Genomic DNA, 24,939 nt, shown 5'->3' with positions numbered 1-24,939 from the left:
ATGTGGCGACGAGGGGCTTTTCACAGTAACTTCAGTGAAGCCTACTTGTGGCAATAAATGATTATTATTATTAATCCAACCTTTCTCCAAAACTGTTTTATTATTTTCCCTTGAAGCATTTAATTCCCTGTTGAAAGTTCCTGTTGAATCCATCACCATTTTAGGTACCATAATCCAAAGCATAAAGCTCATGCTCTCATTTTGTATTTGGCTCATTCGCCTGTTACCTTAAATAGGCATCCCCCTACATCCTGCCAATTCTGCTGCTGGAAACATTTCTCTCTATTTACTCAACCACAACTATTCATGATTTTGAGCAGCTTAACTAAGATTTGTCTTAACTTTCTCAACTTTAGGAACAGCCCGAACTTCTTCAGTTTCTTCATGGTACTGAATTCTGTCATTCCTGGTATCGTTCTAGTAAATCTCTCCTAAATTTTGACATCTTTCTTTCTTAAACAATGGTGCCAGATTGGACATAATGGCTTGGATTTTCATCACTGAGGCGGTTACTGGGAAGCAGGAAAATCCCAGAATAGGCTTATCTACCTCTGGAGAAAGAGAATGAAAACCTTAAAGGATCTTTTATTGCCCTATAGTAAAAAATAGTTTTGTTAAGAAAGTGGAAAATTATCAATGAATGACTGTTATTTTAAAGTTTTTCTGACATAATCCATTGTCAATAGAGGGTTTATTGCTTCTGTGCAGTGTATAGTGGGTGACCGGGCATGGATGTACCATAGTTTGGAATGTGGGGGCATGCCTATCCCGACAATAAAGCTTGGAGAGGTTGGGAACGCCGAATGTGGGCTGTTGACCTGAATTTGCCCACACCGTTTAAAGGCACTCCCAAAAATCGGACAGCCCAGGAATGAGTTCAGGAATAGTACAATCAGGACATGCCTGCCATTTTTAAAGGAGTCTTGACTCATTCTGACTCAGGATGAATCCAGGCCAATGTTCCAGTTGAGGCCTACCCAGTGATTTATAAAAGCTTACTATAAATAACTGACTTTTGTACTTGGTCTCTATTATTAAACCCAAAGATCCCATAGTGTTTTAATAGCCTTATCTAATTGTTCTCCCACCTTCAACATTATGTGTTAATACACCCTCGGTCTCTTCATTCCTGTACCCCTTTTAAAATTGTACTTTTCAATTTATTTCAGCTTTGCTCATTACTCCTTCCAAAACCCATCACTTCACACTTTCCTGGATTACATTTCATCTCGCCTCAAACTATCCATTTTGTATAAAAGCAAATTACAGCAGATTTTGGATTCTGAAGCAAAAATAGAAAATATTGGACAATCTCAGCAGATCTGACAGCATGGAGAGAGAAGAGAGCTAATGTTTCGAGTCGTGGTGACTCTTTGTCAAAGCTGGAGAAAACTGGAAATAGGGTCAGATTTACACTGTTGTGTGTGTGTGGTGGGGGAGGGGTGGAGCATTGGGGCTGCATAGAGGACCAGCGATAGATGGAGATTGACAAAAGTGTCTTGGACAGAAATACAAAAGGAATGTAAATGATCAAGGTTAAGAAAGATGCTGGTAGTGGCACATAAAGAGATTAGAATGTGTTAATAGCAAAACAAAGGCAAGCAGTCTATCAAAGAGCAACTAGAAACAGGGAACAGATGGCCCAAGCGGGGTGGGAAAAGGGTGACATTGGTGAGGGAAAAACAGCTTGATGGAAGAAATTGCCCTGTAGTGTCCAAAAGTTAGGTGGGGTTGCTGGGTTACGGGGACAGGGTGGAAGTGTGGGTTTAGGTAGGGTGCTCCTTCAGTGTAAACATGATGGACCGGATGACCTCCTTTTGCACTGTATGTTGTATGATCTATGAAGAGCAGGGACGTCATGCTGGAAATATATAAATTGCTGGTTAGGCCACAACTGAAGGACTGTGTACAGTTCTGGTCACCACATATAGGAAGGATGTGATTGCACTGGAGAGGGTGCAGAGGAGATTTACCGGGATGCTGCCTTGGCTGGAGGGTCTGAGTTAAGAGGAAGGATAGCATGGACTGGGGCTGTTTTCCTTGGAGCAGCGAAGGTTTAGAGGGGCCTCATAGAGATGCGCCAGATAATGAAGGGCATAGACAGGGTATATACAAAGGCATTTTTCTGTTCGTAGAGGTGTCAAAACCAAGGGGCATAGATTTAGGGTAAGAGGTAGAAGGTTAAAGGAGAAGCTGAGGAGATACTTATTCACGCAAAGGGTGCTGTGTGTCTGGAACTCACTACCTGGAAGGGAGGTTGAGTCAGAAACTCGGAACATTTAAGAAGCACAGTAAGAATTCTTACAACACCAGGTTAAAGTACAGCAGGTTTATTTGGAATCACGAGCTTTCGGAGCTTAGCTCCTTCATTCACCTGATGAAGGAGCTATGCTCCGAAAGCTCATGATTCCAAATAAGCCTGTTGGACTTTAACCTGGTGTTGTAAGACTTCTTACTGCGTCCACCACAGTCCAATGCCAGCATCTCCACATCATTTAAGAAGCATTTAGATATTCACTTGTGCTGTCATAACGTCCAGGGCTATGAGGGAAGTGCTGGAAAATGGGATTAGAGTAGCTATATCTTTGTTGATCGGCATGGAGATGATGGGCCGAACAGTCGCCTTCTGTGCTGTACGTCTACGAATCGAGAAGCGGGAGGAACAGCACATCATCTTCCAATTACAAACTTTACAACTTTTTTGATTCGATATTGAGTTCAATAGCTTCAGACCATGAAATCTGCCCTCTATTTTGATTCTGCGTTTTTTTGACATATGCCAGTCTTAATCTTGCTTTTCATCCTTTTGCTTTCAGATGGAAATGTTCATTATTCTGGCGCTCACTCTTACACTGGCCAAATGCTTTGACGCTTTACTACAACCATTACAATTCCTTTTGACTTTTGTTCCATGACAGCTGTGGTATTATAGGTACCTGATAGGCTGAAGCACCATTGGTGGAAACTATATGCTTGCTATTGGTTAGGATGTATGGTAGCTCCGCCCTGCTAGGCGGGGTATAAGAACCCGTGCTGCCCCAACAGCCTTCATTCTGTGCCTGAGCTGCTGGGGGAAACATATAGCTTATTAAAGCCTTCAGTTGGACTACAACCTCGCTTTAGTGGTCATTGATTGTGCATCAATTTAATAAGCTAGATTTTTAAGAAGAAAGGATGGAGCTCCGAATCAAGCCGGAGTGTCTGCAACTTAGCCCCCACGCGGCGAACTCAGCGGCAATCTTTAAGCACTGGCTGGCGTGCTTTAAAGGGTATCTCGGGACGGCCGAAAACACAACCATGGGAGAGCAGAAACTGCAAGTCCTGCACTCAAGGGTGAGCCCGGAGATTTACACCCTCATCGAGGAAGCGGAAGTCTTCGATGCAGCAATAGAGCTGTAAAAGGACACTATATTCGCTCGGTAAACCAGGTCTACGCCCGGCACCTGCTTGCAACAAGGCGACAAACCCCTGGGGAATCGCTGGAAGAATTCTACCGTGCACTCCTGGTGTTGGGAAGAAGCTGCAGCTGCCCGCAAGTTTCGGCGAGCGAACACACGGGACTCTTAGTTCGGGACTCTTTCGTGGCAGGTATGCTATCCTCACAAATCCGCCAGCGACTGTTAGAAAAAGACACTCTGGGTCTCAGGGAGGCACGGGCCCTTGCAGGCTCCCTGGACGTGGCCTCGAGGAACACCCACGCTTACGTTCCCGACCACGCGGCAGCCCCCTGGGTAGCGTGGAACCCCTCCGCGGCCGACCCCAAGACTTCCCCCATCTCCCCACAGGCCTGCGCTGCAAGGCAGCCTGGCAACACCGGGGGGCCCCATTGCTACTTTTGCGGGCAGGCCAAGCACCCCCGCCAGCGCTGCCCGGCCCACGCATCCACCTGCAAGGGATGCGGCAAAAAGGGCCATTTCGTGGGGGTATGTCAGGCCCGTGCGGTTGCCGCGGTCTCCGGTGGTGAATGCGAACCGCAACCACAAACTTCTCCACGGTCCCCATGCCGCCAGCGGTCGCCACCATCTTCATATCCCAGGGCCACGTGCGGACCACGGGCGCCGCCATCTTGTTCCGCGGACGTCACATTGGAGGGATGGGTGCCGCCATTTTGTGCACCCCCAGCCAAGTGCGACCAATGGGAGCCGCCATCTTGGATGAACCCCCAGGACCCCAGCTTGGCTGACCACGCACTGCCCGAAGAGAACTCTCAACTGTTGCGATTAGCCTCGGTGACCTTGGATCAGTCTCGGCCTCGAACACTCTCAACTGCTACAACGACCGCATTCATCAACGGGCACGAGACGTCCGGCCTAATCGACTCTGGGAGCCCGGAGAGCTTCATAGACCCTGACACGGTAAGGCACTGTTCTCTCCTCATCCACCCCGTTAATCAAAAAATCTCCCTGGCCTCCGTTTCACACTCAGTGGAGGTAAAGGGGTTTTGTATAGCAAACCTCACAGTCCAGGGAAGGGAGTTCAAAAATTTCCATCTCTACGTCCTTCCCCACCTCTGCGTGGCTACACTCCTGGGTTTAGACTTCCAGTGTAACCTCCAAAGTCTAACCTTCAAATTCGGCGGGCCTATACCCCCCCTTACTGTCTGCGGCCTCGCGATCCTTAAGGTCGACCTGCCTTCCCTGTTTGCGAACCTCACTCCGGATTGCAAACTCGTTGCCACCAGGAGCAGATGGTACAGTGCCCAGGACCGGATCTTTATTAGGTCAGAGGTCCAAAGGCTACTGAGGGAAGGGGTCATTGAAGCCAGTAACAGTCCCTGGAGAGCTCAAGTAGTGGTGGTAAAGACCGGGGAGAAGCATAGGATGGTCATCGACTACAGTCAGACCATCAACAGGTTTACGCAGCTGGACGCATACCCTCTCCCTCGCATATCCGACATCGTAAACAGGATCGCGCATTATAAGGTCTTCTCCACGGTGGATCTCAAGTCCGCCTACCACCAGCTCCCCATCCGCACTAGTGACCGCAAATACACTGCCTTCGAGGCAGATGGGCGGCTCTATCACTTCTTAAGGGTTCCCTTTGGTGTCACTAACGGGGTCTCGGTCTTCCAACGAGAGATGGACCGAATGGTTGACCGGTACGATTTACGGGCAACATTCCCGTATCTCGATAATGTCACCATCTGCCTCCATGACCGGCAGGACCACGACACCAACCTCCGAAAATTTCTCCAGACCTCAAAAATCCTTAACCTTACATACAAGAATAAATGCGTGTTTAGCACCGACCGCCTAGCCATCCTCAGCTACGTAGTGCGAAATGGAGTTATAGGCCCCAACCCTGAACCCATGCACCCCCTTATGGAGTTCCCCCTCCCTCACTGCTCCAAGGCCCTGAAGCGTTGCTTCAGGTTTTTTAGCTACTACGCCCAGTGGTTCCCCAACTAAGTGGTCAAGGCCCGTCCCCTGATCCAATCCACAGTTTTTCCCTGATGATAGAGGCCCGCCAGGCCTTCAGCCGTATCAAAGCAGACATTGCAAAGGCCACGATGCACGCCATCGACGAGTCCCTCCACTTCCAGGTCAAGAGCAATGTGTCCGACGTAGCTCTGGCACCACCCTCAACCACGGGGGCAGACCGGTGGCCTTCTTCTCTCGTACCTTCCATGCTTCCGAAATCTGCCAGTCTTCAGTCTAAAAGGAGGCCCAGGCCATAATAGAAGCTGTGCGACATTGGAGGCATTACCTGGCCGGCAGGAGATTCACTCTCCTCACGGACCAACGGTCGGTTGCTTTCATGTTTGATAATGCACAGCGGGGCAAGTTAAAAAACGACAAGATCTTGCAGTGGAGGATCAAACTCTCCACCTACAACTACGAGATCTTGTATCGTCCCGGGAAGCTAAATGAACCTCCTGACGCCCTGTCCCGCGGCACATGTGCCACCGCAAAAGTGGACCGCCTCCGAGCCCTCCGCGAGGACTTCTGCCTCCCGGGGTCACTCGCTTTTTCCATTTTGTCAAGACCCGCAACCTGCCCTACTCCATCGAGGAGGTCAGGACAGCCACCAGGGACTGCCAAATCTGCGCGGAGTGCAAACCGCACTTCAACCGACCAGAGAAAGCGCACCTGATAAAGGCTTCCCGTCCTTTTGAACGCCTCAGCATGGACTTCAAAGGCCCCCTCCACTCCACCGACCGCAACACGTACTTCCTGAACGTGATTGACGAGTACTCCCGGTTCCCATTCGCCATCCCCTGCCCCGACATGACCACAACCACCGTCATCAAGGCCCTCCATAGCATCTTTGCACTGTTCGGGTTCCCCACTTACACAGTGATAGGGGGTCCTCCTTTATGAGCGACGAACTGCGTCAATTCCTGCTCAGCAAGGGCATCACCTCAAGCAGGACGACCAGTTATAACCTCCGGGGTAACGGACAGGTAGAGAGGGAGAAGGGAACAGACTGGAAGACCGACCTACTGGCCCTATGGTCCAGGAACCTCCCAGTCTCCCACGGGCAGGAAGTCCTCCCGGATGCCCTCCACTCCATTCGGTCACTGCTTTGTCCAACAACCAACCAGACACCTCACGAACGTCTCCTTGTCTTCCCCAGGAAGTCCTCCTCCGGGACCTTGCTCCCGACCTGGCTGGCAGCACCCGGACCCATACTGCTCCGAAAACACGTGCGGGCGCACAAGTCGGACCCGTTGGTCGAGAGGGTCCATCTGCTCCATGCTAACCCCAGTACGCCTACGTGGCGTAACCCGACGGCCGACAAGAAACGGTCTCCCTACGGGACCTGGTGCCCGCCGGAACCCCACGCACACCCCAGCCACCAATCCCACCCTCCCCTCCACCGCAGCACCTTACAGGAGGATTGGTCCTTCTGCCGGCCCCATCTAGGCCCTTCTACCCACCAACGCTTCCCGCAGGCGCTCCCTTCCCAGGTCATCCGTTTTCCCCAACAGCGCCGTCTAGGGGTGCCGAAGCAGCCATGGAGATCAAAGCCAGGCTCCCGGAGTCACAGATGCCGCGCCTCCACCAGAGTCACCGCCAAAGGTCCGTCAATCACAGAGGACGACCAGGGCACCCGATCGACTGATTGCTTCATTTTAAATTGTAGACAGTGAATTGTAATCTAATTGCTCCATTTTTTAATTGTAAACTGTAAATGTAAACCATCAAATGTACATAGATATCAGAATTGTAAATAGGTTCAAAACACTGTACGGAGGTATTACGGTACCTCCATACCTAATTCTACCACGTTGCCATATTTTGTAGTTTCAGGCCACCACCCCCGCCGGACTCTTTTTAAACAGGGGGTGAATGTGGTATTATAGGTATTACGGTACCTGATAGGCTGAAGCACCATTGGTGGAAACTGTATGCTTGCTATTGGCTAGGATGTATGGTAGCTCCATCCTGCTAGGCGGGGTATAAGAACCCGTGCCGCCCCAGCAGCCTTCATTCTGTACCTGAGCTGCTGGGGGAAATATCTAGCTTATTAAAGCCTTCAGTTGGACTGCAACCTCACTTTAAGTGGTCATTGATTGTGCATCAACATCTTTGTTATTTAATCATTCCCACCCCGGTTCTATCCCAGAACTTCCATTTTGATTGTCCTCCCCCGACCTACCCACTGTCAATGGCATAAAGCCTATCACATTACTACCTTCTGAAGAGATCAACAGTTTCAACTCAAAATGTTAATTCTGTTTCTCTTTCCTCAGATGTATTTCCAACACTTTCTATTTTTATTTCCAATTTTATCTTGCTTTGATTCCAAATGTTTCCACAGAAGAAAATGCTCTCAATATTTGCCATTCTCAATTTGAGCATTAATAACTCTCGATATGCTTGTGTACAGCAAATGTAACCAATGATTGCACTAAAGATCATTCATGTAAGCGAGCTATGTTGAATCCCTACTGTGCAGAAGGTGGCCATTCGGCCCATCGAGTCTGCAACGAACCTCCGAAAGAGCAATCTATCTCGGCCCATTCCATCGTCCTATCGCCATTACCCCACATAATGATCATGGTCAATCCACCTAACCTGCACATTTTTGGACTGTGGGAGGAAACTGGAGCACCCGGAGGAAACCCACCCAGACACAGGGAGAAGATGCAAACTCCACACAGCCTTTAATTCATATCTGTGGGAAATCAGTTTAACTAGAATAGAATCCCTACAGTGCAGAAGGAGGGCATTTGGCCCACCGTGTCTATACAACACAGCACCCTACCTATAGGCCTACTCCCTGTAAACCCATAACCCCACCTAAGTGTTGGACTCGAAGGGACAATTTAGAATGGCCAATCCATCTAACCTGCACATCTTTGGACTGTGAGAGAAAACTGGATCACCCGGAGGAAACCCACACAGACACAAGGAGAATGTGTTAACTTCACACAGTCACCCTAGGCCAGAATCAAACCTGGTTCCCTGGTGCTGTGAGGCAGCAGTGCTAGCTACTGTGCCACCATGCTGCTCCTGGGCGACCAACTGATAACTTTAAATTGGTTGTCAGTGTTATTCTTCGCACTCAGGATTATTTAGCAAATGTTGTCCCATTGCAAAATCACATCTAATGTACGGCCTACTTATCCTGCAGGACAATGGACATCCTGATCACTGTATATCACACAAGCCTGAACGGGTCTGTGGCTGCCACTTTCACAGTCCTGAAAATTGTTTACGTCTACCAAAGATTATCCGGCAGGGGAAAGATATCTCAAACATTTGAGAAGCAGTTGAAGCTAGTTGTTTTACGGTACTATTATGCAGAAGCAACATGGGTGGTATTTGTCACTCACAGAATATTGCCTTCAAGCCAAAAAGACCATCTGCCTATCACACAAATGTACTATGGTATGTGAATTTCAATGCCAGCGTGATGCTAAATGTGTAAGTCATGAGTTCCAACATTCCAAAGACTAGGGGATTGTACTAAACAGCATGCTCTTTGGCCGTTCACAACAGACAAAATATTGAGCATATCCAACTGCCCATGGTTTCAAAACTCAAAATATATGGTGCAATTCCTCCCCCCACATTACGCCTGGCACGCTTCCTGCTATTCTCCAGAAGATTTGCATTTCAAAGGCTGTCAGGGGATTTAAAACACTTTCAATTTTACTTGGCTTTCGAGGAAGCCTCTGACACTTGTAACAGCCACTGCTTTAAACACTATTTTCTGAGGCAGCAGATGTTAGGGAAAGGTAGGTAAAAATGCACTGATTTTTAACTCTACTGTCTGTACTGCTCTTCAGCTCTTCAGTTTTCCAGAAGGAGTGACTGATGGGGGGGGGGGTCTGATGAGGGTGACTGATGGAGGTCTGATTGGGGGGTTGATGGGGGTGACTGATGGAGAGTCTGATGTGTAGGGCTGAGGTAGTCGGTGGGGGGTGAGGGGGGGGGGGGCGTCAGATCACCTACATGCATGTGTGATGTGGAAGGTGACCCGTTATTCCCATGGTGGGAGGGGGAACGATGCTCTCCCTTGTCAGCAGGGACGGGGAGGGGGTGGATTAGCATTGTGGGGAGGAGGGCCCGCCGTTGAACCTCGGCATCGGCCCACCACTCAAAATGGCAGCCTGATACCGATATTCTGAAGGAATCCGGCGAGCTCTCCACTATGCATATATTTATATGGTTAATGAGTGAGAATCGCACTTGGACCCCGCTCCCAGCGCAAGACACCAGTCCCGATTCTCCGCTGGCGGAGGCACTTAGGCTCCTGAAGAGAGAATCCCGGTCTTTCTCAATTTTTGAGCGAATCACCCTCTGAGACGAGATTTGTTGGAGGTGTGCAAGATGCTGGCAGGTTTAGATAAGGTACACAAAGAAAAGGTCTTCCCTTTAACCAATTGATAAAGGATGAGGGGACACACCTTGAAGGTTTTGGACCAAGAGATATAGGAGGATGTGAGGAAGAATTTTCTGACGCAACAAGTGGTAATGACCTGGAATTCACTCCCTGTGAGGTTGGTGGTGGAAGGAGAGAGAAAATCAATGGTTTCAAAGGAAAATTTGATGGGCACTCGAGGGAAGTAAACATGCAGGGGTAAGGGGATTCTATTCTCATGTTCATTTTTTGCTTGTGGTATTTTCCTCTTCAGTCCCTCTCCACAGCTATTTAAGACAGGAGGGGGTGAGATTCTCCGGTTGGGAGATGTTCTCCTGCTGGAGTAGAATTGCTACCAATTCACATTCTCCTGGCAGTGTAAATCAGGAAGCAATTCCTCACCTTCCAAATTTATACATGCCAGGAATATGGGGGATTCTCGAGGAAAACGCACCGCAAATCAGCCCCCCCCCCGGCATTGCAAAGCAGCCCTCCATCACCGGATTTTCTGGGTGACACCCTCCCATCAAGTATGAAATGATCCGACCGTGTCCCCCGGGACTTCCTAACCAGGGAGACCCCCCACACGGACCCTATTACTAGGGGGGAACCCCCCCACAGGTACCTCCTTCTTAGAGGACCCCATCATAGGGTCCCCCTAACTAAAATAACCCTTTCAGAAACTCTGTAACTAGAGGGCCCCCCCCACAGGGACATCCTAACTAGAGGAACCTCCGCCCCCCCCACAAACCCCACAGAAAAAAGACACCTGTCCGGAAGCGAGAGAGCTCCAGACAGGAGCAGTGATAGAAACTACAGTTGTACACTTACCTAGAGGTACCATGTGTCCATTCCTGGAAAGAGAGCAGCTGTGTCCTGTTTTTAAATCCCTCAGATCCTGAAGCTGCAATCCTTTCATTCATTTATAGTAGTGTGCTGCGATTGGCAGCTTCCACAAAATAGCTGCAGCCTTGATTCATTCATCTCCTTTCATGGGAGTGACTCTATGCTGAAACCCCAGTGTTTGCAAACATCAACTACATCAAAGAGAGGTAAGTGCATTCCATTCACTAAGGGCACTCCAATCTCGAAACGAGTGGCTGCAATGCACTTACCTCTCTTTGACACCAAGTCTCTGACACCTAATGCAAAATGCCACTCCTGATGTGTGCGCTGGGAACAAAGGATCAGCCAGAGTGGGGTGTGGCTGAGGGTGGAGATCCGGGCCTGGTTGGTAACGGTGTTGGGGGGGGGGGGGGGGTGATGTGTGTAAATCAGGAAGCTGGTGGAAGTGTCGGTGTTTGCTGGTGGTGGTGCGGGATTCGGGATTGGGTCCTGGGGGGGAGAAGATCGGGGACTACCAGAAATGGGTGGATTAAGGACCCATGGTGGTGTGCAGATTGGGCAGCATTTTGGTGAAGAATGGGACCTTATGGCAGTGGGACTTGGTTGGAGGAGGATCAGCTAAGGCCTACTGGTGGTTTGAAAATTCATGTCTGGTCAGAAGGTAGCTGTTAGAATGAGGCCTGGTGGGGAAAATCTTGTGGAGCGTCCCACTCATGGAGGTTCTTCAATCCGGCACCCAGATCCAGCAGGTAGGTATTTTCCTCCTGAATCCACCAAATCTATGCTGTGAGGAAGCTGTCGAGGTCTCTGATGCTCATGAAATTTCAAAAGCAGAGGCCTACAGCTGCAACCTGCTGCCTTGGATCTGGTTAGTCACCCAGGCCAACTTCCAGCTTCAGTTAAAGGCAGAAATAGACATCTTGAAGACATGTTTGGATTGGGAATCACGGGTTGGATTCTCCGGTCCCCCAGCAGTGAGTTTTTCGGCGATGCGACATTCGCTGGTGGCAGGTTCTCTCATCTCGCCACTTTGAAGTTACCCTTTGGCACTGGGGAACCCACGGGTGGTGGTGCACTGCCAGTGGGAAAAGGGGGCTGGATTTTCCGCCGGCGGGATGCTCCATTTTGCCAGCAGCCTGGGGGTTTCCCGATGGCGTGGCGTTGCCCTACAATGAGAAACCTCATTGACCAGCCGGCGTAACGGAGCATCCTGCTGAACCAAAACTCTGGCACGGTGATACAGAGAATCCAGCCCAGGGAATCCCAATGGCTGGAGAATTCTGGCCCAAATTTTGAAGACATAGGCCCGGATTCTCCAATCCGTGTTGTCCCTGCCAGTGCTGCCAGTGAGAAAGGAGAATTTGACGCTCATCCAAAACTCCATTCACTGCAGCAGGAGCGGAGAATTCCATCCATCATTCCCTCACCTGATCCAAACCCATCTGTTATTAAGTTTAAGTTAGAATTCAGCCTATGGGCGGGATCCTCCCGAATCCCCATGATGGCCCGACGCCAGCGTAAGAAATGGCGCAAACCACTCCAGCGTTGGGCCGACTGGAAGTTGTGGAATCTTCCGCACTCCCGGGGGCTAGGCCGGAGCCGGAGGGGTTGGCGCCACGTCAGCCGGTGCCGAAGGGCCGGTGCGAGTTAGCGCATATGCAGAACCGCCGGCATGGATCCGCGCATGCGCAGGGGGGTGTCTTCTCCGCGCCAGCCATGGCAGAGCCCTACAGGGGCCAGAGCGGAAGTAAGGAGTGCCCCCACAGCACAGGCCCGCCCGCAGATCGGTGGGCCCCGATCGCGGGCAAGGTCACTGTGGGGCCCCCCCTGGGGCCGAATCCCCTCGCGCCTCCCAAGGACTGCACCAGCCGGCCTACCAGCCAAGTCCTGCTGTGTGGAACCATGTCCAATTCACGCCGGGGGGACGGGCCAGACACAGATGGCCACTCGGCCCATCGGGGCCCAGAGAATTGCCGGGGGGGGGGGGCGCTGCCAATGGTCCCCGACCGGTGTGGCATGATCCCTGGCGGGGGGTCGGAGAATTCCGCCCTATGTCTATGAACCTGTCTTCCACAGCAGAAGTATTTGATATTCACATTGCTGCGTTCTATTTCAATTTGTGAAATTAAGTTGTGATATCATGAAACTCATGGGGCTGGATTCTCTGATTCTGCGGCCAAGTGCCGACGCCGGCGTAGGACCTGTGGCATTTTACGATGCCAAAATCGGCAGTGAACCCTCAACGATTCCGGGACCAGTGAGGGGCTAGCAGCAGTGCCAGTAGAAGTCCCGACTCCTGCGGCAAAAACGGTCGGAGAATAGCCCAGTCCGTGGCCGCGCATGCGCATGGCGAAGACCAGTGGCGGTTGTGCCATACAACATGGCGCCGGCCACATGCGGGCACGACCTGCCAGATGGTGCCCCCCTGAACCCCTCCTTGCCACCCCCGGACCACTCCCCCACCAGTTCCCAAAGCCCCCCCCCCCGGCCAGCGGATGGCTCCCCCCTCGACTGTGGTGGCGCTGGACACAGTCCGCAGCCGTCATGCGGGGTTCACAAGAATTGAGAGCACAAGTGAACCGCTCCGTCGTAACGTCCCAGGTAACGTCCTGAGGCCATCTCAATGGCGTGCACCATACTCCCCGATGATGCCATTTTGGAGGGGGCGGAACATCAGAAAATAGGCGCCGCCCATGATTCGGGCAGGAAAAGGGATTCTCCACCCGATCGCCGATTACGAAATCAGCATCGACAAGCGGAGAATCCCACCCATGGAGTACATTACTGTTTTTGTTTTCAAAACTGTTTCAGAGAAGTACTGAACCATTTTATGAAATTAGGGGCTATTCGTATTCCAAATCTTCCTTTGTACTCATCAAAGCCATTGTAAAAATGGTTAATAGTTTCAGTTCATTAGCTCCAATGCAGTGAATTAGTATCTCTTACCTTGTTGAAGGGAATCGACGATAAAGAGTTGAAGAATCAAAACATAGACAGTCAGCAGAGACATTGAGGGGTTCATTTTCATTGCTGGTAGAAACCATTGGTTGTGTCACCTGGAATCAAATGGAATTTTAATTGTACTCAAAAGCCATGCACAAGGAAGACAGATGAAAACTTGTTATTTAGGTTTCCCGTTCCAACTTTTAACTTCTAAATTTTTGTTGACTTCACGAAGTAAGACACTTACTGTTTTGAAATCAAGGTTTACCCCATCATTATACACCGACATATTAATTCCCGGTCCACAAACCTCTACAATATCTCTGTCTTTCTTCCTCTATCATTGAAACTGAGTATTATCGACTTTTTGGGCTGGATTTTATGTGCCACCGGGGAGTGGGAAAACTAGCAGGTGGACTCATTAAAGAGGGTGCCATTTGCACCACTGCTGGTCCACCCGTCTGGGCCCCGCCATGATTTTACATGCAACAGGGGAGACATCAGGAAGGCTGGCCACACATCATTTAACCCAGACCCTTGAGGGGCAATTAAAGTCAACTTAAATGCCTCATCCCACCACCGCTCAGATTTAATGGGCAGTAGGAAAGAACTGTGCCCAATATGCAGCCAAGCAAGTTGGCCAATAAAAGGAGACTGTGCCTCCTTCTGTGTGTCTGCTACCAATCAGAATCACCCCACAGTTTTCCCTCCCCTCAACCACCTTCTTCCCCCACCCAGTCCAAAATACCCTCTCATTCCACTTTTTGGGGAGACAGGGGGTGAGTCCCTTGCTACAAGATTCCTTTGGGGGGGGCCAAGGACTGTGCTCTATATGATTCCCCCCTTACACAGCAGAGTATAAGCTCTCCCAGTAATTGGCGGCAGAGTTTCCCCTTAACAAGGGGGAACCACTCAACATAAAAATCCTGACCTGCTCCAGGTAGCCCTTCGAGGAGAGGAGTTGTACTTTTGATATTTGTGTATATTATAATAAATCTTTTGTTCATTTCTACCTGATCGTTCATTCCTGTTGCCCCTCTCATTGGATTCTACATAGCCATAGTGTTTATATGGTAATTTCAACTGGAGTAGTGGGAGATTCAACGATGGTAATGTCATTGAATGTCAAGTGGCAATTGTCAAGATTAAGGTTCCTTCATGGGGATGTACACATAAGGGAACTTATGGGAAGGGTCCATTTGGGTATTGTCTTGTACACTGACCATAGGTCAGTGGCAAGGTACATTGCCCTGAGGCCTTTTCAGGGGGCTGGAGAGATTGGAAGAAGTGCAAAAGCCAGAATGGCTAGTGGGGGCTAATGATTGTGTAGATCGTGCAGCCTATGGAATTCTCAGACACTATCCATGTGAAGGAATTATTGTACAGGACATTCAAATTCATTGCAATGTTGCATTGTATTTTCAAGAGGAGAGTGTCCACAATTCTCAAGAAAGAGCCAAGGCAGGAGATGGTGTGCCAAAATCTGGCCATCCTCACACCGAGAGAGGAGGGGGTTTTGGAGCTTGCTATAAGTGACTGGAGTTGGTCCATTGGGAGAGGCGAGATAGGAGGAAGGCATTGGAGTGGGGCTGGTTTAGCACACTGGGCTAAATTGCTGGCTTTTAAAGCAGACCAAGGCAGGCCAGCAGCACGGTTCAATTCCCATAACAGCCTCCCCGAACAGGCGCCGGAATGTGGCGACTAGGGGTTTTTCACAGTAACTTCATTTGAAGCCTACTTGTGACAATAAGCAATTTACATTTAGGGGCTGTTTAGCACAGAGCTAAATCGCTGGCTTTGAAAGCAGACCAAGGCAGGTCAGCAGCATGGTTCAATTCCCGTAACAGCCTCCCCGAACAGGCGCCGGAATGTGGTGACTAGGGGCTTTTCACAGTAACTTCATTTGAAGCCTACTTGTGACAATAAGCGATTTTCATTTTCATTTCAATTGCAAGGGCCATTGTTTGCAACTGAGAGATATATGTATCCAGATGGCAAGGGAAGGGTACATGGTGCTGTGAAAGACGCATTGATGGTATCTGATTGAAAACGCTCTCATACCTCAGGGATGAATGAGTGACAATATGTTGGAAGACGTGAAATGAAAACAAAGAGGAACCTCTCACAATGCTTGCTATGGTGCCAATGTGGAAATTTGTTTCTACACACTCACATCGTTGGCATCAACCTCCCTATTTTTGTCACCTGCACAGGTGCACTATTGACTCCTACTGTCACAACTAGCCTCTGAGGAGGGAAATAAAGCCTCAGAGGCTGCAATGTCTGCACCCAACACCAGTGCAGATGCTAACACCTCGGTGGGTGGGTGTTCTAATCCCTCGGTGGGTAAGTGTTCTTTTTTTTTTCCAATTAAGGGGGAATTTACCGTGGCCAGACCACCTATCCGGCACATCCTTTTGGGTTGTGAGGGTGAGACACGCGCAGATATGGGGAGAATGTACAAACTTCAGACGGACAGTGACCCGGGGCCGTGATATTTGTGAAGTAACACAGTTGATATTTGGGAAGTAACAGGGTTGGATATTGTGAAGTAACAGTGTTGGATATTGTGAAGTAACATGGTTGGACATTTGCGCTGTTGGTACACGCGCGGCCTCATTTGAGCCTCCGTTGCACCTCCTCCTCCTCGGCCTGTTGGGCGACATGCTCCACTGCTGCAGCTTCCTCCTACTGGAGCAGCTCCAGTTCGTACAGCCGCAGTGCAAAATATTAGGGATTTTGCTCATATAATCTTAAGATGGAGTACTGAAGCCCTTGCAAACACTGAATGCGGACTTCGTTACAAATCACGTGACACAGCGCCAGCAGGGATGCATTCTCTGACACATTACAGAAAGCAATTTATGGTTGTTTTGTGAAGAATAAGTTTTGTTACAGGTGAATTACTGAATGGCTTGTTCTCAGACACTGTTACAATCTGCTGTTTGTGGTATTATCATGACTATCAGCATTACAAGGGTTAATGTAGTACTATGAATAGCCACTGGAGGGAGCTGAAGAGAGTACTATATAAAGAAGTGATGCTAGACTTCAGGTTGCGGCGATGCGGAGCTAAGCCACACGTTTCGGCAGCTCCCGCGACAACGGACTTTCGGGCTCATTAAAGGAGCCCCAACGGAGCCTTTTTGATCGGATCCCGTGTGGGAAAGTGCAGTAAGGTCCCCCCCTTACGATATATGGCCGAGATCAGCAGTGGAGCGGCAATAAAAGAGGCTCTGGGTCTTCCCGAAGAAGCGGAGGGAGCTGACGCCGGGGCGTATGTGAGTACGATGCTCCACTCGCTGATGGGAGCGGAGGCCCCTCCGACCCCCTTGGAGTTGGAGGGGGCTCACCGGGTCCTGGCGAGGAGACCCAAGGCTGATGAGCCGCCAAGGGCGATAGTGGCAAGGTTCCATCGCTTCACGGATAAAGAAAGTGTGCTGAGATGGGCCAAGAAGGTGCGGTGCAGTAGATGGGAGAATGCGGTGATCCGAGTCTACCAGGACTGGAGCACGGAGGTGGCAAGGAGGAGAGCTGGCTTCAATCGGGCCAAGGCGGTGCTGCACAAAAAAAGAGTCAGGTTCGGCATGCTGCAGCCTGCGCGACTGTGGGTCACTTATCAGGACCGACACCATTATTTTGAAACGCCAGAAGAGGCTTGGACTTTTATCCAGATGGAAAAACTGGACTTGAACTGAGGGGGTGTGGCTGTGTGTTTGGGGGGGGGGGGGGACCTCCCAATCCAGCCTAAATGGGCCGGTTAAGAGGGCCCGAGTGTTCGCGCACCTAAACGGACTGAAGGCAGACGTGGCCATGCTTCAGGAGACACATCTGAAGGTGGCAGATGAGGTCAGGTTAAGGAAGGGTTGGGTGGAACAGGTGTTCCATTCGGGAGTGGATGCGAAGAATAGAGGGGTGGCAATGGAGGGAAAGCATGTGTCGTTCGAGGCCAAGAACATAGTAGCGGACAAGGGAGGCCGATACGTGATGGTGAGTGGTAGGTTGCAGGGGACGGAGGTGGTACTGGTGAATGTGTATGCCCCAAACTGGGACAATACTGGATTCATGAAACGGATGTCGGGGCGTATCCCAGACCTGGAAGTAGGGAACCTGATAATGGGTGGGGATTTTAACACGGTGCTGGACCCAGCATTAGATCGCTCCAGATCTAGGACGGGGAAGAGGCCGGCTGCGGCCAAGGTGCTCAGGAGGTTTATGGACCAGATGGGGGGTGTAGATCCATGGAGATTTGCCAAGTCTTTGGCCAGAGAATTTTCTTTTTTCTCCCACGTTCATAAGGCCTACTCCCGGATAGATTTTTTTGGTCAGGGCACTGATCCCGAAAGTAGAGCGAACGGAATATTCGGCCAAAGCCATTTCAGACCATGCCCCGCATTGGGTGGAGCTAGAGCTGGATGAGGAGAAGGACCAACGCCCGTTGTGGAGGCTGGATGTGGGACTGCTGGCATACGAGGAAGAGTGCGGGAGGGTGCGGGGGTGTATCGAAAGGTATCTGGAGGCCAACGACAACGGGGAGGTGCAGGTGGGAGTAGTATGGGAGGCGCTGAAGGAGATGGTTAGGGGGGAGTTAATCTCCATCAGGGCTCATAGGGTGAAGAGGGAGGGCAGGGAAAGGGAGAGGTTAGTAGGGGAGATTTTAAGGGTGGATCGGAGATATGCAGAGGCTCCTGATGAGGGCTACCCAGGGAGAGACAAATTCTCCAGACGGAGTTCAACCTGTTGACCACAGGGAAGGCAGAGGCACAGTGGAGGAAGGCACAGGGGGCGACATATGAATATGGGGAGAAGGCGAGTCGGATGCTGGCACATCAGTTCCGTAAGAGGATGGCAGCGAGGGAAATAGGCAGAGTCAAAGATGGCAGGGGAACTACGGTGCGGAGTGCGGGGAAAGTGAATGAGGCTTTTAAGGCCTTTTACGAGGAGCTGTATAGGTCGCAACCCCCAGGGGGAAAAGAGGGGATGTGGCGATTTCAGGACCAATTGAGGTTCCCAAGGGTGGAGGAGCAGGAGGTGGTTGGTTTGGGGGGCGCCAATTGGGGTGGAGGAGCTGGTGAAAGGACTGGGGAGCATGCAGGCAGGGAAGGCCCCGGGGCCGGATGGGTTCCCGGTGGAGTTTTATAGGAAGTATGTAGACCTGTTAGCCCCGTTGTTGGTCAGGACCTTCAATGAAGCAAGGGAGGGGGGGATCCTGCCCCCGACAATGTCGGAGGCGACGATCTCTTTGATCTTGAAGCGGGATAAGGACCCACTGCAATGTGGCTCGTATAGACCGATCTCGCTCTTTAACGTGGATGCTAAGTTGCTGGCAAAAATGTTGGCCACGAGGATTGAGGACTGTGTCCCGGGGGTGATTCACGAAGACCAGGCAGGATTCGTAAAGGGTAGACAGTTAAATACTAATGTGCGAAGGCTCCTAAATGTGATAATGATGCCATCGGTGGAGGGAGAAGCGGAGATAGTGACAGCCATGGATGCGGAGAAGGCCTTTGATCGGGTAGAGTGGGAGTATCTCTGGGAAGTGTTGAGGAGGTTTGGGTTCGGGGGAGGGTTTATCAGTTGGGTTAAGCTCCTGTATAAAGCCCCGGTGGCGAGTGTGGTCACGAACCGGCGAAGGTCGGAGTATTTCCGGTTGTATCGAGGGACGAGGCAGGGGTGCCCCCTGTCCCCTCTGCTGTTTGCATTAGCAATTGAACCTTTGGCCACGGCGTTAAGGGAGTCGGGGAAATGGAAGGGGGTAGTTTGAGGGGAAGAGGAACATTGAGTGTCGCTGTACGCAGACGACCTGTTGCTGTATGTGGCGGATCCAGTGGAGGGGATGGTTGAGGCAATGCAGATCCTACGGGACTTTGGAGACTTTTTGGGCTATAAGCTCAATATGGGGAAGAGCGAGCTCTTTGTGATCCACCCGGAGGACCAGGGAAGAGGGATAGACGACCTACCGTTGAGGAGGGCGGAAGGGAGCTTTCGATACTTGGGGATTCAGGTAGCTACGAGCTGGGGGGCACTGCACAAGTTCAATTTGACGCGGCTGGTGGACCAGATGGAGGAGGACTTTAAAAAGGTGGGACATGCTGTCACTCTCGCTGGCGGGTAGGGTACAGTCGGTTAAAATGGTGGTCCTCCCGAGGTTTCTTTTTGTATTCCAATACCTCCCAATTATGATTACTAATGCCTTCTTTAAGAGGGTAAATCGGAGCATTATGGGATTTGTGTGGGCGAGTAAGACCCCGAGGGTAAGGAGGGGGTTCCTGGAGCGTAGCAGGGATAGAGGAGAGCTGGCGCTGCCGAATTTGGGTGGTTACTATTTGGCAGCCAACGTGGCAATGATCCATAAATGGGTGATGGAGGGAGAGGGGGCAGCGTGGAAGAGGCTGGAGATGGCGTCCTGCAAAGGAACGAGCCTGGGGGCGCTGGTGACGGCACCGCTACCGCACTTGCCAACAAGGTACACCACGAGCCCGGTGGTGGCGGCAACGCTAAAGATCTGGGGGCAGTGGAGACGGCACAGGGGTGCGACGGGAGCCTCGGTATGGTCCCCGATTAGAGACAACCATCGGTTTGTCCCAGGAAAGATGGACGGGGGGTTTCAGAGCTGGCATCGGGCAGGGATCAGAAGAATGAGTGTTCATTGACGGGACGTTTGCGAGTTTAAGGGTGCTGGAGGAGAAATTTGGGCTACCCCCGGGAAACGCTTTCAGATACATGCAAGTGAGGGCGTTTGTGAGGCGACAGGTGAGGGAATTTCCGCTACTCCCGGCACAGGGAATTCAAGAGAGGGTGATTTTGGGCGTATGGGTTGGGGAGGGCAAGGTGTCGGTGATATACCAGGAGATGAAAGAAGAGGGGGAGGCTTTGGTAGAGGAGCTGAAGGGTAAATGGGAAGAGGAGTTGGGGGAGGAGATTGAGGAGGGGCTGTGGGCTGATGCCCTAAGTAGGGTTAATTCCTCTTCCTCGTGTGCCAGGCTTAGCCTGATACAATTTAAGGTAGTTCATAGAGCGCATATGATGGGGGCGAGGCTGAGTAGGTTCTTTGGGGTGGAGGACAGATGCGGGAGGTGCTTAGGAAGTCCGGCGAACCATGTCCATATGTTTTGGTCATGCCCGGCACTGGAGGGGTTCTGGAGGGGAGTTGCGGGAATAGTATCTAAGGTGGTGAAATTCCGGGTCAAGCCAAGCTGGGGGCTAGCACTATTTGGAGTAGTGGACGAGCCGGAAGTGCAGGAGGCGAAAGAGGCCGGCATACTGGCCTTTGCGTCCCTAGTAGCCCGGCGAAGGATCTTGCGAATGTGGAAGGAGGCGAAGCCGCCCAGCGTGGAGGCCTGGATAAACAATATTGCAGGGTTTACCAAGTTGGAGAGGATAAAGTTTGTCTTGAGAGGGTCTGCGCAGGGGTTCTACAGGCGGTGGTAACCGTTCTTAGACCATCTCGCGGAGCGTTAGATGAGGCTCGGGCAGCAGCAGCAGCAACCCGGGGGGGAGAGGGGGAGGGGGAGGGGGGGGGCATCGTTCGTTTGGGGGGGGGGGTGGGGAGGAGGGAGGGAGGGGGAAGGGTTTTTTTTCTCTGAAGGGCATTTGAGCAAGAAAATGCATGAATGATCCAGAAACTGACATGTACGGGAAGAATCCTATGTACAAAGTAATGTATCGTATTGACTGGCCATATTCATGTCCTGCCACACGAGCTTTATTTTTTTTCTTTGTTACCGGGGGGGGGGGGGGGGGGGGTGTTTATATGGTTGAAAATATTGTTAAAAAATTCTTAATAAAAACAATTTTTTTTCAAAAAGCAGTGATGCTATACCTTAGGGGAGGAGTAAGCAGGAGACAGCTATAGAAAGATCATCAGAGCAGTTAGTGTGAGAAGGTTAGATTAAAGTTATATCAGTGACTGAGATTAGCAGTAGGTGAGTGTAGTTAAATGTTATTGATCATTCTGTATTCTAATAAGGACTAGGTGTCGAAACCCAGTTTAGTAGTGTAAATAAAATCATAGCTTTGTTTAAGTAAAAGCTGTACTGTGGTCTTTGGGGAACTCTACGTAAACCATCCTGAATAAGCAACACAAAGAACACCACATTGTTGTTTTCAGTTTCCATAATAACTTGATTCAAACCCTGTGCAAACTCTTACTAAATTTTGACTGAAACAGTAAGGACGTCCTCTGACGATTCTTCAGTCTGTGCACTTTTTTTTGGGCCAAGGTTTCCTCACATGTAATCAAATTTTTAATGTAAAAGCCAATTTGGCAGAGATGTGGCTTTCGTAAAAGAATGTAGTCATATGGCCCTCATTTATCTTGTGACATCTATCTTTTTGTGGTACAAAATGGCACATGGTTTGCATTGTACCATTTTATGAATATGTTGATGCCATTATCATACCCTGTAAATGTATTGAAAGCATACGTTGAAAAGACGCTGATTCCACTGAATCTAATCAGACGGACCAGACTTAGCTTCGAAACAATTTCTCTCACTCAACTACATACAAAGCCATTTGTTCTGAGCACTTTTAATGGAAATGTGTCCAATGTATTGTACCAGAAATGTAATAATCCCCTCCAGGAAAATTCCGTTCTATATTGCAGGTTGTGGCCCATATTTTCCCCTCTCATTGAGAAAATGTTATTGATCCTTTGTGTCGATAAAGGGGATTCAAAAAGGGTATGAAGATAAACCTAGCCACCAGACAGTTTAACTTGACTGGTGGAGAAACTTCTAGAAACAAATTTACAGTCACGTGGAGAAATGTGATGTTAAGGAAAGCCAGTGTTTCATATGCTGGTTATCGGGGGAGACCATAGTCCGACTGTGGTAGTTAGTTCAAGCTGATTTATTCACATTAAATATAAGATAGGTTACAGAGTGGGAATGCATCTCAGGAGTATAAACTGTTTCATTCTCTCTCCCAATTATCAACCACATGACTGCTGATGTCACTGTTACATCATGGTCTACATCACTCATTAACACAACTATTCTTTTAAAAATAAATTTAGAGTATCCAATTATTTTTTTTCCAATTTAGCGTGGCCAATCCACCTAACCTGCACATCTTTGGGGTGTGGGGGCGAAACCCATGCAGACACAGGGAGAATGTGCAAACTCCACACTGACAGTGACCCAGGGCCAGGATTCGAACCCAGGTCCTCAGCGCCGCAGTCCCAGTGCTAACCACTACGCCACGGTGCTGCCCTTAGAAACACAACTATTCTATTGACTCATTGCACGACAGCAGCATGGATTTGTTAAGGGAAAACTGCGTTTAACTAACTGGTTTGAATTTTTTGATGCTGTAATAATTTGATGAGGGCAATGCTGTCGATGTGGTGTACATGGATTTCCATAAGGCATTTGAAACAGTGCTGCACGGCAGACTTGTGAGCAAGGTTAGAGCTCATGGAATAAAAGAGACAGTAGCAGCACGATATGAAATTGTCCAAGTGACAGGAAACAGAGAGTGTGGTTAATGGATATTTTGTCAGGCTAGAGGGAGGCTTGTAGTGGAGTTTCCCAGGGATCAGTGTTAGAATCATAGAATTCCTACAGTGCTGAACGAGGCCATTTGGCCTATCGAGTCTGCACCAACCCTCTGAAAGAGCACCCTACCTGGCCCACTCCCCTGCCACGTCCCCTTAACCCCAGCTGCACATCTTTGGGCATTAAGGGGCAATGTAGCATGGCCAATCCACCTAATTAGCACATCTTTGGAATGTGGGGGGGAAACCAGGGCAAGCGGAGGAAACACACGTAAACATTGGGAGGAAGTGCAAACTCCACAAAGGCTGTTGGGAAGCTTGTTTTTCCTGATATGTATTAATGACCTAGACATTGGTGTACAGGACACAATTTCAATATTTGTGGATGATACAATACTTGGAAGCTTTGTGAACTGTGAGGAGGATAAGGTAGAACCTCAAAAAGACATCGACAAGGTATTGAAGTGGGTGGACAGGTAGTCAATGTGGAGAAATGTGAAGTGATTCATTTTGATAAGGAAAACTTGGAGAGACAATATAAAATATAGGGTACAGCTCTGAAGGGTCTGCAGGAGCAGGAGGGACCTGGGTGTATATGTGCATAAATCACTGAAGGTTGTAGGAAAAGTTGAGAGAGTGGTTAACAAATGTGCAATATCCTGGGCTTTATTAATAGAAACATAGGGTATGTTGAACTAAGACACTAGTTCAACCTCAGCTGGAATGCTGCATCTAGTTCTGGGTGCCATACTTTAGGGAGGATATGAAGGCATTGGGGAGATTACAGAAAAGATTCACGAGAATTGTTTCACCTCTCACTAAGGGGAGAGGAACCTTAGTTATGAAGACAGATTGGAGAAGTCAGGACTGTTTTCCTTGGATAAAATAAGGTAAGGAGGAGATTTGGTTGAGATATTTGAAATAATGAGGGGTCAGGACAGGATAAATGGGAGAAACTGGTCCCACTTGTAAAAGGTTTGAGAAGTAGAGGGTGAAGATTTAAAGTAATTGGCAAAAGAAGCAAAAGCGACATGAGGAAACACATTTGTATACAGCGAGTGGTTAAGCAGCAGAATGCACTGCCAAAGTGTGCTGGGAGCAGTTTCAATCAAAGCATCCAAAAGAGAATTAGACTGTTATCTGAAAAAGAAGAATGTGCAGGGTTACGGGGAATGGCATGAGGTGAATTGCTCGTTGAGAGAGCTGGAAACATGTGGCTGAATGGCCTTCTGCTGTGCTGTGATATTAATGGTCCTCCCGTGAGTTCATTGTGTTATGTTTACAGAACCCCAAAGTGTTTCATGGAGTTCAACCGACCCACAGCTTTTAATAGATTGTGGTATGGGGAGCACACGGCGTACTCTCCAGGTGTGATACAGCAATTATGGACAAATGGTTTTTAAAACAAAACAATGTTTATTCTATGAACTCAAGTTAACCTTTTAAAAACAAACATTGAATATCTTAACACCCATTACTTCAAAGATAACCCCAAAAGACTACGACACTAAATAATCCTTCAAACTGTTCCTTTAAACATCCAAAAGACTTCAAACCTTCAAAAACAGACATGAGGTTACATTCAATATATTTATAGTCTATGGATTTGCAGACATCAACAGACCAGCTCTATGTATCTTCCTGCAGCTCTCAGCAAAACACACAAGACACTCCCAGCTGCCTTCTCAAACTGAAACCAAAAAGCAGAAGTGAGCTCAGCTCCCCCCACCCTCTGACATCACTTCAGTAATATGATCAGCTCCATTTCTTAAAGGTACGTTGCTTAAACATCCATTTCTTAAAGGTTCTCTCACATGACAATTGTTAGAAATAAAAGT

General features: G+C 49.5%; 1 protein-coding gene across 2 annotated transcripts in view; it reads right to left on the bottom strand.

Annotated features, from left to right (window-relative positions):
• Window positions 1–24,939, bottom strand: part of LOC140393912 (uncharacterized) — a 428,933-nt gene that overhangs the window by 331,049 nt on the left and 72,945 nt on the right. For both annotated transcript variants that reach the window (XM_072480540.1, XM_072480549.1), the window contains exon 2: window positions 13,606–13,715. In XM_072480540.1, the coding sequence (XP_072336641.1) occupies window positions 13,606–13,687 (82 nt within the window). In that variant the 5' untranslated portion in view covers window positions 13,688–13,715. The remainder of the gene's footprint in view (window positions 1–13,605; window positions 13,716–24,939) is intronic.

Source organism: Scyliorhinus torazame, chromosome 2, assembly GCF_047496885.1.
Source record: "Scyliorhinus torazame isolate Kashiwa2021f chromosome 2, sScyTor2.1, whole genome shotgun sequence".
Taxonomy (NCBI): domain Eukaryota; kingdom Metazoa; phylum Chordata; class Chondrichthyes; order Carcharhiniformes; family Scyliorhinidae; genus Scyliorhinus; species Scyliorhinus torazame.
This window is presented reverse-complemented; position numbering and strand designations above follow the sequence as displayed.